Consider the following 17,877-nt stretch of genomic DNA (forward strand, 5'->3'; position numbering starts at 1 on the left):
TAGAAATAAATATATATTAAGTGAGACTTAATAATATATTACGAACACACGTGTATTAAATCCCCCATCCTTGGGAAGGAGAATGATTACCAAGTATATACAGAAAGTAAACATGAAATAGTTGTCTAACTATTTCCCAAAACCTAAACCATAAAACTAAGGCACGGTCGTCCGTCTAATAGAGTTAGTACATGTAGGTCGTTGCACAGCTGCTTGACTTGGAGTATTACTTGGTAGAGACGCACCGCTGTGAGTTCATGTCCCCCTTTTCTCTTAACTGTTTTCAGTTTTCTAAACTGCGGGGGTGAAATACATGTTACTATGATTACGAATATTTCTTACATGGTATGGTTAGCGTAAGGAGGGTTGTTACTTAGATCATGTGAATGGGTAGGCGGAAACTTGAGGTCATTAATCCTCAGGGTAGGACCGAGGGGCAGGAGCGGTAGATCTACTTGGGTGTAGCGAGCCCAACCCCAGGCCCAGGATAACGGACCTCGGGGTGACTTTGTACCCAACGCATAAGTCTGCTAGGTTTGAGCCTTCCTACTTGCATTTCACACATATCAATGGCCTTGCAAACCATTGGTGATCTCTTTTTCCTTATCTGCTACATACCAGGATTTTTATACAAACAAAGGTTTATTTGCTCACTTACACATGAACTCGCTCAACATTATTGTTGATTTTTCAACTTACATGTATTTCAGGGAATTAAAGGATCTGGCACGGTATGGCACATTTTCCCGCTGCACTAGTACGAGGTCATCCGGGTTTAGGGAATGTGACTCTTTCCTGGACAAGTCACAGTCCTTAAACTGTGTTTATGTTATGTTTGTGTTTGTTGAACAATGTTTATGTCGTTAGGGTGTGTTCCCGTTGATACAATGTTATTGTATTTGGTTTTCAAAACTTAATCGAATGGATGATCTTGCATGATTTTATTTCATATAGCTTTGTTATGGTTAAGCGATGGTATTAAGAAGTCACACCAAATTAACCACGCTTCCGCAAAGCCAGGGTGTGACAATATCAGTAGGATACCTTCCATTATGCTCAAAACGAATTTAAAACCAATTTATGCCCCGTAGGGGTATTTTGGTCATTTTAAAGGTTATAAGAGAGTTTAAATATTAATATGAGTTTCAGGTCTGATCTAATCAGTAAAAATACTTAATTTAATAAGTTATAAGAGTAGGGTATAGCATATATGTGAAATTTACTATTTATAACCAAACTATGCGCTGAAGGGGCATTTTGGTAATTTCACATAAGGTTTAAAGGTCAAATTTGGAAATCCGAGTTTAAAAATTTTGCTTACTGTTAAAGTATAAAATTTTTACTTAAAATATCAGTAGGTATCAAGTCACATATATTTAAAATAGTTTTAATACATACTATGCGCTTAAAACGCGTAAAAAGACGGTTTTAAGTGATTTCCGGGTTTTATAAGAAAAGCTGATATTTTTATTATTCTAGAAGGCTTAAAATATCTTACTTATCATATAAGATCAGAAGAAAAAGGTTTGGAATTAAAATGATTTGTAAAACTCATTTTATAGGCCAAAAGGGCAAAATCGACAATTACCAAATTAATGCTATAACCCTAAGTTATGCTCAGCCTAAAAATAAAAAAAAATCTTCAAAAATCCCAAAATATTATTTTATATCAGTGGGTAAAAAGTTTGGTATTAAAAATTGGGTTTAGATAGGCTATACGCTAATTATGCCGTTTAATGAATAAAAAGCTTTTCATTTACGCTAATGAGCATAACTCCTAATCTAGACCTCAAACTGATGTCAAATTTTAGGGACAAGTTTATAATTTAGTAGTGAAGATTTCTATCCTCTCACATTTTCAAAAATATCGTTTTAAGGTAAAAAGGGCATAACGGTCAACATTTAGGCATTTAACGGAAACATGCATGAACTAGGATTTCAATGTAACCAAGTTGTATAACCTCGGAGGATTATACTAACCTATGATATGGTCCTAATGGAATCCTAAGGCATATCTAAACTAAGCTAAATCGGGTCAGAACTGAAAGTCAAAGCAAAAGTCAACTTTTGCGACTTTCGGTTCCGAACCGAGCCCATACTTAGAATTGTCGGGTTGAATCATGCTTAGGCATGTTCAACTAATATTTACCATTATATTATATTATATTATATTATATTATATTATATTATATTATATTATATTATATTATATTATATTATATTATATTATATTATATTATATTATATTATATTATATTATATTATATTATATATTATATTATATTATATTATATTATATATTGTTAGTGAAGGATGATAAATAGTAATTTTAATTTTATAATAATATATAGTTTTTTATTATTTTTTATTTTTAATTATTTTTTCTTTTTTTAAAATCATATATTTCCTATACCGTTTTTTTAATAATTCTTTTTTCTTTTCTAGAACGTATATTATCTATTAATTTGATACTTCTTTAATATTATACGTATATAACTTTTTCTTAAAATTATATATATATATATATTGTTAGTGAAGGATGATGAACAGTAATTTTAATTTTATAATAATATATAGTTTTTTATTATTTTTTATTTTTAATTATTTTTTCTTTTTTTAAAAACGTATATTTCCTATACCGTTTTTTTAATAATTCTTTTTTCTTTTCTAGAACGTATATTATCTATTAATTTGATACTTCTTTAATATTATACGTATATAACTTTTTTCTTAAAACTTAAGTACGTAGTTATGATTGATTTTTTCCCGGACATTCCGTTGTAAGTTTTGTTAAAAACAAAATTGTACTTATAATAAAGTATTTATTTGGTATCATAAAACAGTATGATGATAAACTAAACCGTTCTAATGGTTTAGCTTTCTAAACAACATGTTTTATTTTCAAATCATGTTTGTTTACATTATCATTTGCTCGGTTTCGCCGCAACGCGCGACGACAAAAAAAAACTAGTGTTATTAAAGTGAGAAAACTGATTTTATGGTTTCTTATATTAATAGTTATGAATTTATTTAAAACTAACCCGTTTGACTTTCATTTGACCCGACAATTTAACTAAGTAAACGTGGTAATAAGGAGGTGCCATTTTGAGGGTTTAACACCTACCTAATTACGGTCACGTAGCCATGTTCGTTGCGAACAATGGCTCAACCGTTTAAAAGTCAAAGCGTTTATCGAAAACGCTTGACTTTTCGGCTATAAACACTAAACAATTTAACTAAGCACGAAAGGAACACTTACAAAGGGTCCTAGCAAGGAGGTTTTGATCCTAAATTCTCAGGTATGAAGAGCAAGGTCTCCAACTTAGAGAATTCAGAAATCAAGTGTGGGTTTGAAGGAAATGAGGTGGGGTATTTATAGATTTTTCAGAACCGTTAAGATCGTTCATCGATAAACGAGCTTTGATCTGGACCGTACACCTCTTACCCCTTGTTTTAGTAAACTATGGGCGTCAAAAATAGCCCATAGTATACTTAAAAACCATTTGCAACTCAAGGAAACCCAGCTGCTGGTTTGAAAAACCAGTTTTGCAACTCTGATGAACTCACGCGGCCCGCGTAAGAGTTTAAGAGGGCTTACGCGCCCCGCCTGAATGTCTGATCAGAAAACTAAGTTTCAGAAATGGCAGATTTGGTCCCTGTTAGCTTTTAAGGTCACGTTTGGCACGTTTAAGGCCCGTTAACCTATTTTCAAGGCTCTACAATAATGCCTAAACATAAGGGACATGAAACATGCTCAAAAACATGTCGGATGTCGGTTTGTTTGGCCATACGGTCACGTTGTTCGTCTAATTACGACGAAACACGAACGGACGCGAAAAACGATCCAAACTACGCGACGAATGAAATTTTATCAAGCCATACACTAAAATAAATTATTTTAGTGCTTTAAAATTTTGGGTGTCCGGATATATTCAGAATGTAAGATATGCGCGAAAATGCAAACTTGTGCACTTTTTGACACTTTTAGTCCCTGCATGACGTAAAAGTTTATTTTTGCGCACCGAACACCTCTAAGCCTATATCTAAGCTATATAAAGAATAAATAGAGTATTTTTAACTCATGGACATATTCCGGAAGGTCCGTTATCCTACGAATCGACCTACTTTTGCGGTTTGACGCAAATAGTCCTTTAATTGCGCAAAGTAGCGCGAAATGTTGTTTACTGACATCCAAGCCTTCCATGGCCCATAATGGGCATTCCCAAGCATATACTTAAATATTACTATACTCCTGTTTGCTTAAATGGGCACCGAAAGGCGTAGATTCAAAAGTTGACGCTTTAGGTCCCTCTATTGCGCAAACTTGCGCATCTCATCATTTAATAGCATTGAAGCCTTATCTAATCCATATTAGGCATTCTTGAAAGTATTATTAAACATTATGATGCTTCGGGTTCGCTAAAAGATCATTCAGAGGTATATAAACATATTGACACTTTTAGAAGTTGCGCGTAACTTTACTTATAGGCATAAAAACCTTAGATGGCCACTAATTGACATTCCCGAGAGTATAATCAAATATCATGAAGCTCTCGGTTTGTTAAAAGGTCACTCAGAGGTAAGAATTAACATGTTGACGCTTTTAACCCTTCATTGCGCAAACGTTCAATTAATTACGCAAACGGCTACACTCGGTCGACAAGTGGCTCATTTGTGAATATAATCATCGTGAGAGGTTATTTAGAAACTTATTTTAGGTATGCTAACACTTCCAGTCCTTTCATAATCAAAGTTTTCGATTTTTCGAAAATTTAGTCCCTTAAATTCAACATTTGACTTCATTAGGGTTTATTACACGTGTCAATACACCATTGGACGTGATTTTACGAGGTGTTACAAGGAACAATCACATCAAATTTTTATCATTCTAGTAAACGTTGCTGTCGATTGAAGATATATTACCTCCCAAAGTTGCTGTAGTTGTCATAATCGTCAGATGAACAATCGATTGGATGAAAATCGCACCGGCGGACGTCGATTGCAGAAGAGTCGATTGAAGAAGAAGAAGGTACCGAACAAAATTACCGGAATTTTGATATAGGAATTGTCAATTTTATCTTTTGCGGTTGGTTTTATATATATTAATTTGATTAATTTAATTATATAAATTAATTTCGCAGCGTTCAATAGATAGAAGATCGGACGACTGAGCTTATCGCGTACATAATGTAGGATAAGAGGTATTGTACGTTAGCCGGCTTCTATATATATATATATATATATTATGTAATGTACAATACATTAATATTAATAAAATATTGTAATAGTATAAATTTCGAAGTATTGTAATAAACTATATAAAAAAGTTAAAAACCCTAGTGAATTATCGCATTCAAACGAACACGAACCTGAACACAAACGAACATGTCACTAAACGTTCATGAACATAAATGAATAAAAACGACCTCTGTTCATGCTCATTAAAAACGAACAAAAACAAATTTCTCAGCCAACGGTTTACAAAATATTCGTCATACTTTTTAGTTCCTTTACAATCCTATTCAGATCGAAACCTAAAATATTATATATACTATATAATATACATACATATAATAATAATAAGAGTTAAATGTCATTTTAGTCCCTGTGGTTTGGTCCATTTTAACAGTTTAGTCTAAAGGTTTGAAACGTTGTCATTTTAGTCCAAATAATTTCAAACGTTGTCATTTTAGTCCACTGGGTTAACTCCATCCCTTTATTCTGTTAACTAGAAGGATATTTCAGTCGTTTTATATGTCATTCTGTTAACTAAAATGATCGGATTACCCTTCTAGCTAACAGAAAAAATGGACGGAGTTAACTCAGTGGAGTAAAATGGCAATGCTTGAAACTATTTGGACTAAAATGATAACATTTCAAACCTTTTAGACTAGATTGATAAAATAGGCCAAACCACCACAGGGACCGGTTAACTCTAAGAGCACCCGGGGCACATCCGTTAATCCCCGTGATGAAATTATATAACGGGGTGGAACACCGCCGCCGGTGCTTTTTATAACGAGTTATGGTGGTCACGTGTTAAACTTTGAGTTTTGATAGGGTATGACTTGTACATTGTGCATTAATACTTGTACATTGAAATCCCCATCACTAGTGATACCACCCCCACTACATTTCTATCACTATCACTAGAATATTGGGTGCTGACATTGCATGATTTGATTGGGTGCTCCCATCATTAGAACCCATCACTAGTGAACCATCCCGTGTGGCCTAATAATAATAAGCAAATTACCAAGACAACCTTTTGGGTGAAGTTCTCTAACAGCAAGCTGATGTTGATGTGAACTTTGTCTGTGGCCGCTACCACCCCACACCACCCCCACCCTTTCTGTAATATACTCTCTCACACTACTCTCTCTCTCTCTCTCTCTCATATCGTCACTCACCTGCTACGATCCATCAAATGCGTTGAGCAAAAGACCAGATCTGTTCCCCTATATCTCCCCACACTGGTTCGAATCATTTCTCTCCATTATTCCTGCTACATTCTCTGCTTTCATTTATTACAATTCACTTTTCTTCATTCTACACTAACTCTCCGATCAATCTATATATCCGTATCTATAATTCGTTCGCTTGAATCCAATTAGGTCACCTACGGTACAGTATTACAATTTTACTACAATTCTATTTGTTCTGTTTAGCAAATTATTAGGTTTCTAGTTTGATTTTAATCATTTTATGGAAGTGTTGATGAATCTGTTGAGTACCGGTACAATTAGGTTAGTTTATAGTGGAATTAATGAACGGAAGCTGATCTGCTGTGTTCTATATCGAATCGTATCTGTGTTGTGATTATAATAGTCTGTATAGTGTTCCGTTTCGCAAGTTATTAGGTTTCTAGTTTGATTTTAAGCGTTTTAGTGAAGTGTTGATGAATCTGTTGTTGACCACTGGTGCAATTAGGTTGGTTTATGATGGAGTTAATGAGCGAAAGTTGATTGGCTGTGGTCTATATCAAATCGTATATGTGTTGTGATTACAATAGTTTGTATACTGTTCTGTTTAGCAAACTGTTAGGTGTCTAGTTTGATTTTATGGAAGTGTTGATGAATCTGTTGAGTACTGGTACAATTAGGTTAGTTTATAGTGGAGGTAATGAACAGAAGTTGATCTGCTGTGTTCTATACCGAATCGTATATGTGGTTGTGATTACAATAGTTAGTTTATAATGGAGGTAATGAACAGAAGTTGATCTGCTGTATATCGAATCGTATATGTGGTTGTGATTACAATAGTTAGTTTACTGTTCTGTTTAAGTGTTTAGCAAACTGTTGGGTGTCTAGTTTGATTTTATGGAAGTGTTGAGGAATCTGTTGACTACTGGTACGATTAGGTTGTTTTATAATGGAATTAATGAATGAAACTTGATCTTGATCTGTTGTGTTCTATATAAGTGTATATGTATTGCGATAATAATAGTTCGTATACTGTTCTGTTTAGCAAATTATTAGGTGTCTACTGTCTAGTTTGATTCTACGGAGATGTTGATGAATCTGTTGAGTAGCCGTACAATTAGGTTAGTTTATAATGGAGTTAATGAGCGAAAGTTGATCTATTGTGTTCTATATCAAATTGTATGTTTGTTGTGGTTACAATAGTTTGTATAGTGTTCTGTTTCGCAAATTGTTAGGTGTCTAGTGTGATTATATGGAAGTGTCGATGAATCTGTTGAGTACTGGTACAATTAGGTTAGTTTATAGTGGAATTAATGAACGAAAGTTGATCTGATGTGTTCTATATCAAATTTTATGTGTGTTGTGATAACAATAGTTAGTTTACTGTTCTGTTTAGCAAATTATTAGGTGTCTTGTTTGATTTTACGGAAGTGTTGATGAATCTGTTGAGTACTGGTACAATTAGGTTAGTTAATAATGGAATTGATGAGTTTTTTTTTGGGTCATTTGTACAGGTAGGTATTGAGATTTTTACATGTGATTGGGATTAGGGTTGGGGTAGATCTGCTTTGAAGTAAGAGAGTTTGATTGTTACAATAAAGATGGCGGCGACTGTAGGTCGGGCGTATTCCTCCAGCAGCAATGGCAGTAGTCTTGCCGCTAATGATCAGGTAGTTACTCCACTTAATCGATCGTTTACTAGATGTGGTATACGCAATAGTAATAATGCAAGTGCCTACTGTGAATGAATCTTTCAGTGCAATGTTTGAAGTTCCGGTTCCCATTATGTCATTGCCGGTTTGCTGATAAAGCGATAGTTTCATTTTGTTGATATGATCATAGTTATTGTTGGCAACAAGTTAAGTTAAATGGTTTAGTTCAGTTCTTCAGTTTTTTCAATAAGAACTCAGATTATAGAAAATAAAAGGCGAAACATTAAAAGTCCCCTAATGTATGGAATCCTGTTGTTCTTTATGCTGCTACAACATTAACACCTGGATAATGTTTAACCGATTAACTGTCAAGATTTAAACTCAACCATTTTTGAAACTGATATGAAGATGCTATGGGATAATAAAGATTTTTTTAGATGGCTTGTTTTATGATCTTCGAGGGAAGGGGCTGTACAAAAACAAATTAAATCGTAGTTTATTATATCTTACAACTATTGACAATTTCATTATTCCTTCACCAAATGCAGGATAGAATTGGGGATACTAGACCTCATGACCCAGAGCCTGCAACTCCGCTATCCCTTATAAAGATGGGTTCAAGGTCAGTGTAACTTTTGCAATTTGTTCATTGTTACCTAATTGTAGTAATTAATATCTAGTTAATTAATAGAGTAAGTATGTCTCTCTCTCTTTAATAGAATGTATCATCAATTCGACAATTCATCATCTTGTTTGTTTGCCCAAAATGGAGTGCATATTTACAAATGGTTAATTATACATATGCAAAATTTATATTTATTTAATCATTGCCATCTTTTTTGTATATAATATATATGCTGAGTGTTCTCTTTTCTGCATGCAGAGGGGTCAGTAACATGGAGGATCCGGATGGAACATTAGCAAGTATTGCGCAGTGCATCGAGCAGCTGCGACAAAGTTCATTATCTGCACAAGACAAAGAGTATAACTTGAAGCAGTTACTAGAGCTGATAGATACACGTGGAAATGCATTTAGTGCTGTTGGTTCTCATTCTCAAGCAGTTCCAGTATTGGTATCTCTTTTAAGATCAGGGTCACTTGGAGTGAAGATGCAAGCCGCAACCGTTTTAGGCTCGTTGTGCAAGGAGAACGAACTACGCGTTAAAGTATTGCTCGGGGGCTGCATTCCCCCGCTTCTTAGTCTTCTCAAGTCGACTTCAGTAGAAGCGAGAATCGCATCCGCAAAGACCATTTACGCTGTTTCTCAAGGCGGAGCGAAAGATCACGTTGGGTCCAAAATCTTTTCCACCGAAGGGGTTGTGCCGGTTTTGTGGAAGCAGTTAGAAAAGGGGCTCAAGGGTGGACATTTAGTTGACGATTTGTTGACCGGAGCTTTACGAAACCTTTGCAGCAGCACCGAGGGGTTTTGGTCTGCGACGATTCAAGCCGGAGGAGAGGATATACTCGTAAAGCTACTTACAGCCGACGAATCCAGCACTCAAGCGAACGTTTGTTTCCTTCTGGCATCTATGATGATGGAGGATGCATCTGTTTGTAATAGGATAATAGACGCTGAAGCTACGAAACTACTTCTTAAACTATTGGGGCCCGGTAATGAAGCTCCGGTAAGAGCACAAGCAGCCGCAGCTTTGAAGTCACTTTCAGCTCAGTGCAAAGAAGCAAGAAAGGAGATTACGAGTTCGAATGGTATTCCTTCGCTTATCAATGCTACAATAGCTCCTTCGAAGGAGTTTATGCAAGGTGAGCACGCACAAGCTTTACAGGAAAATGCAATGTGTGCTCTTGCTAATATTTCCGGAGGTTTGTCTTATGTAATCTCGAGCCTTGGTCAAAGCCTTGAGTCTTGCACGTCGCCTGCACAGATAGCTGATACGTTAGGGGCTTTGGCTTCTGCTCTTATGATATATGACGTCAAAGCAGAAACTAATAAAGCATCGGATCCTACGGATGTTGAGTTGACGTTAATCAAGCAGTTTAAGCCGAATTTACCGTTTTTGGTTCAGGAACGCACAATAGAAGCTCTTGCGAGTTTGTATGGAAACGCTACACTCTCAAGTAGACTTGCTAATGCTGACTCGAAACGTTTGTTGGTTGGGTTAATCACAATGTCAACCAATGAAGTTCAGGATGAGTTGATAAGATCTCTACTTATACTCTGCAAAAACGAAGGTAGTTTGTGGTATGCTCTTCAGGGTCGAGAGGGCATTCAGATGTTGATTTCTCTTCTTGGACTTTCATCAGAGCAGCAACAGGAGTGTGCTGTTGCGTTGCTTTGCCTTTTGTCGAATGAGAACGATGACAGCAAGTGGGCCATCACTGCTGCGGGTGGCATACCGCCACTCGTTCAAATTCTTGAAACCGGCTCTGCAAAAGCTAAAGAAGATTCCGCAACAATTCTTGGTAATCTTTGTAATCACAGTGAAGATATACGAGAATGTGTTGAGAGTGCTGATGCTGTTCCTGCTTTGTTGTGGCTGTTAAAAAACGGAAGCTCAAACGGGAAGGAGATTGCTTCAAAGACGTTAAACCACTTGATTCACAAATCAGATACAACGACTATAAGTCAACTTAACGCATTGCTCACCAGTGAACTTCCGGAATCTAAGGTTTATGTTTTAGATGCTTTGAAAAGTCTGCTTTCCGCAGTCCCACTTACTGATTTATTACGTGAAGGTAGTGCTTCAAATGACGCAATCGAGACGATTATCAAGATTCTAAGCTCTACAAAAGAAGAGACTCGTGCCAAGTCAGCGTCGGCTCTTGCTGGCATCTTTAATGCTCGAAAGGACTTGCGTGAAAGCAGCATTGCCGTTAAGACGCTTTGCGCTGTGATGAAGCTCTTAAATTCTGAATCTGAGTACATATTGACCGAAACTTCCGGATGCCTTGCTGCAATATTTGTATCTATAAGAGAAAACCGTGACATGGCGGCTGTTGCTCGAGACACACTAACTCCATTGCTAACACTTGCCAGCTCATCAGTTGTCCAAGTTGCAGAACAGGCTCTATGTGCGCTAGCAAATCTTTTGTTGGACAACGAGGTTTCAGAGAATGTTGTTCCGGAAGATTTCATTATGCCTGCTACTAGAATTTTACATGAAGGTAATGCAACGGGTAGGACCCACGCAGCAGCAGCAATTGCTCGACTTCTCGACTCACGTCAAACAGATTCCGCCTTAACTGACTATGTGAATCGCAGTGGAACAGTTCTTGCACTTGTATCATTCATCAAATCCACTGAACGTGGATCTGCTTCGATGTCAGAGGCACTAAACGCACTCGCGATTTTGTCAAGACTGAAAGGTTCATCTGGGCACATCAAACCCGCATGGACTGTGCTCGCTGAATATCCAGATAGCATAAGCCCGATTGTTTCATGCATTGCTGGCGCGACTCCTCTGTTTCAAGATAAGGCGATAGAAATTTTATCAAGGCTTTGTCATGCACAATATGTAGTTCTAGGAAATGCGATCACAAACAGTTCTGGTTGCATTTCATCTATTGCAAATAGGGTGATCCATTCCTCGAATGCAACTTTGAAAATAGGTGGAACTGCACTTCTAGTTTGTGCTACCAAAGTCAATATTCAAAGTGTCATGGAGAATCTCCATGAAGTACAACTGCATACGCGTTTAATTCAGTCACTTGTTTCAATGCTAACTTTGCCGAAAGGTTCTCATTTGGGAGATATGGAGGATAAAAGTTCTGTTAGTATCCACAGAGGTTCAGAAGAAGCAATTACCAGTACATCAGTTATATATGGAAGTAATATTGCTATATGGCTACTATCTGCTTTTGCTAGTAATGATGACAAAAGTAAAGTTGAAATCGTGGAGGCTGGAGCTGTGGAAATCCTCACAGAGAGGATATCTCAGTGTTTGTCGCAATATGGTCAGGTACATACTAAAGTTTGTTAATTTCTTGTTATTCAAAACGTAACCAAATTTCTTGATGTCCTTTTTTTAGTTTATATTCCAACTTCCAAGTCTTCCAAATATATATACATAATGCATACTTTTGGTTAGGGTTGCAAACGAACCGAACGAACACAAGCAAGACCTTGTTCGTGCTCGTTTGTTAAGGAAGTATATGTGTTCACGAACTGTTCATGAACACTTACCGAACGAGATTCTGTTCGTGTTTGTTCATTAAGGAAATGAACGTGTTCGTTTGATAATTTTAGGTAATGAATGCAAACAAACGTTCATGAACACAAATGGATACAAACTAATGTCCATGAACACAAATGAACACAAACAAGCGTTTATGAATAGAATATATAATACGCTGATACTTATTAAATATTTTATTTGTCAGAATTTTGAAGTATTTAAATAAAATAAAAAATTTAAAAACAATAATGAACTATCAAACACAAACGAACATAAACGAACACGTTACTGAACGCTCACGAACATAAATACACGAACGCGGCCTCCGTTCATGTTCGTTCATTTAACTAAACAAACGAAATTTCTTGTTCGTGTTTGTTCATTTACTAAACGAACGAACACAGACGAACTTCCCACCTAACGATTCATGAACTGTTCGCTGAACGTTCGGTTCGTTTACAACACTACTTCTGGTATATATTGCTCTCATTCCTAATGTTTGCAAATAATTGTGTTTTATGCAGTTTGACGGTAACGAGGATAGTAGCATCTGGATATGTGCACTACTGCTCGCAATTTTGTTTCAAGACAGGGATATAATACGTGCAAACGCGACAATCAAAGCCATACCGACCCTTGCTAGTTTGTTGAGGTCAGAGGAGTCAGCCAATAGGTATTTTGCTGCACAAGCTACCGCAAGCCTAGTCTGCAACGGAAGCAGGGGAACCCTATTGTCCGTTGCCAACTCAGGTGCTGCAGTCGGTCTTATTTCACTGCTCGGATGTGCCGATGCTGATATACATGATCTTCTCGAGTTGTCAGAAGAGTTTTCTTTGGTTCCTTACCCAGAGCAGGTTGCTCTTGAACGGTTGTTTAGAGTTGATGATATCAGAGTCGGTGCTACTTCTAGGAAGGCAATACCGGTTCTTGTCGATCTACTCAAACCGATTCCCGATCGTCCCGGGGCACCTTTTCTGGCACTCGGGCTGCTAATTCAGCTCGGAAACGACTGCCCTTCGAATAAGATTGTTATGGTTGAGTCCGGGGTTTTAGAAGCCTTAACGAAGTATCTTTCACTCGGCCCGCAAGAAGCCACTGAAGCAGCAGCTACTGATTTACTCGGTATTTTATTTAGCACTGCTGAAATACGGAGACATGAGTCTGCATTCGGTGCTGTGAGCCAGCTAATCGCTGTGTTGAGAATGGGTGGACGGGGTGCGAGGTATAGTGCTGCTAAAGCGCTAGAGAATGTATTTTGCGCTGATCACATTAGAAACGCGGATTCCGCCAGGCAAGCGGTCCAACCCTTGGTGGAAGTTCTAAATACCGGGTTTGAGAAAGAGCGGCATGCGGCTATCGCTGCGTTAGTTAGACTATTGAGTGATAATCCGTCAGGAGCTCTTGCTGTTGCAGATGTTGAAATGAACGCGGTCGATGTTCTTTGTAGGATTCTTTCGTCCGATTGTTCAATGGACTTGAAAGGTGATGCCGCGGAGTTGTGTTGTGTGCTTTTCGGAAATACACGAATCAGATCCACAATTGCCGCTGCTCGCTGCGTGGAACCTTTGATCTCCCTGCTTGTATCTGAGCTAAGTCCTGCACATCATTCGGTTGTACGCGCACTCGATAGACTCGTAGATGATGAAAATTTGGCTGAACTAGTTGCTGCACATGGTGCGATAATTCCTCTTGTCGGCCTACTTTATGGAAGAAATTATATGCTTCACGAAGCAAGTTCAAGAGCTCTTGTTAAGTTGGGTAAAGACAGACCTTCATGTAAGATGGAAATGGTGAAAGCTGGAGTGATTGAGAGTGTACTCGATATCCTCCATGAATCACCACCGGATTTTCTCTGTGCTGCTTTTGCGGAATTGCTCCGAATATTAACCAACAATGCTACTATAGCAAAAGGTCCATCTGCAGCAAAAGTAGTCGAACCTCTCTTCTTGTTGCTAACTAAGGCAGAGTTCGGACCCGACGGGCAGCATAGCGCATTACAGGTTCTCGTGAATATCTTGGAGCATCCGCAGTGTCGTGCTGACTATTCTTTGACTTCTCACCAAGCCATTGAACCGCTCATCCCGTTACTTGATTCTCCCGCTCCAGCGGTCCAGCAGTTATCAGCGGAGCTTTTGTCTCATCTGCTTCTGGAAGAACATTACCAGAAGGATCCTGTTTCACAGCAAGTAATTGGCCCGTTAATGCGCGTTCTTGGCTCTGGTATTCCCATTTTGCAGCAAAGAGCTGTAAAGGCTCTTGTCAGCATCGCAGTGACATGGCCTAACGAAATCGCAAAAGAGGGTGGTGTTGCTGAGCTGTCAAAAGTCATATTACTGTCTGATCCTTCTCTTCCTCACACGTTGTGGGAGTCTGCTGCTGCTGTTCTATCTAGTATTCTACAGTTCAGTTCTGAGTTTTTTTTGGAAGTGCCGATTGCAGTGTTGGTACGGTTACTTCGTTCAGGCTCTGAAGCGACTGTGATCGGTGCGTTAAACGCTCTTCTAGTACTTGAAAGTGATGATTCCAGCAGTTCTATAGCCATGGCCGAAAGTGGTGCGATCGAGGCTCTTTTGGAACTGCTTAGGGGTCATCAATGTGAGGATACTGCTGCAAGGCTGTTGGAAGTTCTATTAAACAACGTTAAAATCAGAGAAACCAAAGCAACTAAATTAGCTATCTTACCATTATCGCAGTACCTTTTGGACCCACAAACTCAAGCTCAACAAGCTAGATTGTTGGCTACTCTTGCTCTTGGAGATTTGTTTCAAAACGAGACACTGGCACGATCTTCTGATGCTGTTTCGGCTTGTCGTGCTTTGGTGAATGTGCTCGAGGATCAACCTTCTGAAGAAATGAAAGTTGTAGCAATTTGTGCTCTGCAGAATCTTGTGATGTATAGTCGCTCAAATAAAAGAGCGGTGGCAGAAGCTGGTGGGGTCCAAGTTGTACTTGACCTGATTGGTTCAAGTGATACCGATACATCAGTCCAGTCTGCAATGTTTATTAAGCTCCTTTTCTCTAACAATACTATCCAAGAGTATGCCTCCAGCGAGACTGTCAGAGCTATAACTGGTAAATCAGATCATTACTTCTACTTGGTTACAGCTTAACTTTTTTACCCATATTTACACCGGATTTACATTACAATATTGTTTTAATTAGATTACACTTTCACTAGTTAAATACTTTTTTTTTTTTTTATAAAATATACATAAACGTTTACATTTCTTTAGCAGTTGTAATATGAAAGATTTAGTACTAGGGAGCAAGAGAGTTGTCTCGGTATTATATGTACTGCTGAAACAAATATCTGCATTATAGAAGTTACCATAGTTAATTGCGAATAGCGGACGGTAGCGAGAAGCAACCTATACGCTACATAGTGATAGCGATGAGTTAGTGGGCGCTATTTCATGTTTTGCGATACACTAGAAGAAAATTTTAGAAATATGTTATATGTATATTATATCCAAATACGGTGTTTCTATCCGTATATTTAACTAAAAACCTAAAATCCAGCTATTGTATACGTATATTTTATCGCTCTTTATATTAAAACCGAAAAAAAAAAAAACAAAAAAACCCTGAAATCCCGCTATTTACTCGCCATGGAGGTGCCAAAATCAGATAGCGATGAATGAGCGCTTTGCTACGCTATTCGCTACAGCGCTCGTCATGAGCGCTATTAACAACTAGTTACTTAAAAAATATAAAGTATTTAGATGCAGATGAGCATTGTCTCAGAGGTTAAAACTATAACTAACAATTCATGTAAAACTATTTAAGTTTTGATCATCATGTAAAAGTAATCATTATATTGTAGATCATGTAAATTGTTTATATCTTAAGTACTAAATTAATATTTGTAAAGCATGTAATATCCTGTGAAATATTTTAATCTCTTAATAATAAATGGTGGCACAGCTGCTATCGAAAAGGATTTGTGGGCAACAGGAACAGTGAACGAGGAGTATTTGAAAGCCCTAAATGCACTTTTCGGAAACTTCCCACGGTTGAGAGCCACAGAACCCGCAACCTTGAGCATTCCACACTTGTTGACGTCCCTCAAGACCGGATCAGAAGCAACTCAAGAAGCTGCATTGGACGCACTGTTTCTTCTAAGGCAAGCTTGGTCCGCATGCCCAGCTGATGTTTCTAGATCCCAATCAAATGCTGCTGCAGATGCAATACCCTTGTTGCAGTACTTGATCCAGTCGGGCCCACCTCGATTTCAAGAAAAGGCTGAACTTTTGTTGCAGTGTTTACCCGGGACATTAACTGTGATAATTAAACGCGGAAACAATATGAAACAGTCGGTGGGAAATCCGAGTGCTTACTGCAAGCTCACACTCGGCAACACTCCATCAAGGCAAACCAAGGTAAAACCGGATACTTAATCTCACACAATCACTTCTGAAATGTTGTTCATGCTCTCATATTGGGTAATAACAAAAGAATTTAAGGGTAAAAGTGAGTAAAACTAGAATTAATTGTAAAGCATAATTCTTTGGTTAGAAGGAGAACGGAAATAAGGGAGAGGCATGTGTAAGGCGCAATGTTAGGTGTAATGATGAGCATGTTCATGCTTTGTACTTATGTTGTTGTATATGAATTTCAGACACACGCACGCACGTATGTGTATGTGTGTGTGTATGTAGAGGTGGCAAGATGGGCGGGACAGGCATATTTGGTAACAGGTCAAAACAAACGGGCCTGGCTGAGCTGACAAAATACTTTTTTGTCATATTTGTTAATTTTTTTATTATTATCACAGTAATAATTTATATTTTCGAATAAAATGATTTAGGAGTTTGCATGCATTATAAATTGATATAATGCGGCTTCAGCTTCTTCCCCTTCAATCCATCTTTTTTTACCCATTTGAGATCAAACACAACCCAAATCGACCTGTTAATTCCCGCCTCCTTATGCGTGTATATACGTAGCAACCCCCGTTCCACCAACTTTTTCTAACTGACATGTATCATCACACTTTTTTCAGGTTGTCTCAACAGGTCCTAATCCCGAGTGGGATGAGAGCTTTGTTTGGTCCTTCGAAAGTCCTCCAAAAGGCCAGAAATTACATATCTCGTGCAAAAATAAAAGCAAGATGGGGAAGGTATGTCTTTCAACATAAGCTACTTTCCAAAATCACGATCTATACATTTTTTTTATCATATACCAAGTCAACAATTTTTTTCTTTTTCCGCAGAGTTCATTTGGCAAAGTAACGATACAGATTGACCGAGTCGTGATGTTGGGGGCAGTGGCGGGCGAGTACACTTTGCTGCCCGAGAGCAAAAGTGGCGCCTCAAGGAATCTGGAAATAGAATTTCAATGGTCAAACAAGTAACATTCCATCAAAGCCGGTTTGTATATAATTCTTTTTGAAACATTTGTGATTGCTCTGTTTTGTAGATTTCAACGTATAGTTTCGGTTACTTGTAACTGTGTTGTAACCTAGTTCGTTATTTTCCGGTCATCGTAACTGGACCGGCATGTTTCGTCTTCAGTTTATTGTGGTCATTGCTTGTGAGATGCGTGATGAAGCGTCTCTCAGTAAGTTTTTTTCTCTCTTTTTGCCAATTGCTTACCATAGTAACGAGAACGTTGTCGAATGAATCATGTATAATATTGTGGTTGTTTATCATTGCTTCACAATTTGTTTTC

General features: G+C 37.7%; 1 protein-coding gene across 2 annotated transcripts; it reads left to right on the forward strand.

Moving 5' to 3' along the window:
• The first annotated feature begins 6,318 nt into the window (after positions 1-6,318).
• LOC110912097 (protein CELLULOSE SYNTHASE INTERACTIVE 1) lies at positions 6,319-17,877 on the forward strand. Of its 2 annotated transcripts, none has more exons than XM_022156768.2 (8): positions 6,319-6,476; positions 7,937-8,092; positions 8,623-8,696; positions 8,958-11,991; positions 12,732-15,279; positions 16,132-16,586; positions 17,210-17,326; positions 17,420-17,877. In XM_022156768.2, the coding sequence occupies exons 2-8, from the start codon at positions 8,024-8,026 to the stop codon at positions 17,558-17,560; spliced, it is 6,438 nt and encodes a 2,145-aa protein (XP_022012460.1). In that variant the 5' UTR covers positions 6,319-6,476; positions 7,937-8,023; the 3' UTR covers positions 17,561-17,877. The 2 variants fall into 2 exon arrangements, with proteins under 2 accessions (XP_022012460.1, XP_022012461.1); XM_022156769.2 differs by lacking the exon at positions 6,319-6,476 and adding an exon at positions 6,489-6,624.

The sequence above is a fragment of the Helianthus annuus genome, chromosome 15 (assembly GCF_002127325.2).
Source record: "Helianthus annuus cultivar XRQ/B chromosome 15, HanXRQr2.0-SUNRISE, whole genome shotgun sequence".
Classification (NCBI taxonomy): domain Eukaryota; kingdom Viridiplantae; phylum Streptophyta; class Magnoliopsida; order Asterales; family Asteraceae; genus Helianthus; species Helianthus annuus.

Excerpts from the sequence above, each read along its gene's own strand:
- LOC110912097 (XM_022156768.2), top strand. The coding sequence starts at position 8,024 with ATGGCGGCGACTGTAGGTCGGGCGTATTCCTCCAGCAGCAATGGCAGT. Across the intron at positions 8,093-8,622 it reads GTCTTGCCGCTAATGATCAG|GATAGAATTGGGGATACTAG; the intron begins GTAGTTACTCCA and ends CACCAAATGCAG. Across the intron at positions 8,697-8,957 it reads CTTATAAAGATGGGTTCAAG|AGGGGTCAGTAACATGGAGG; the intron begins GTCAGTGTAACT and ends TTCTGCATGCAG.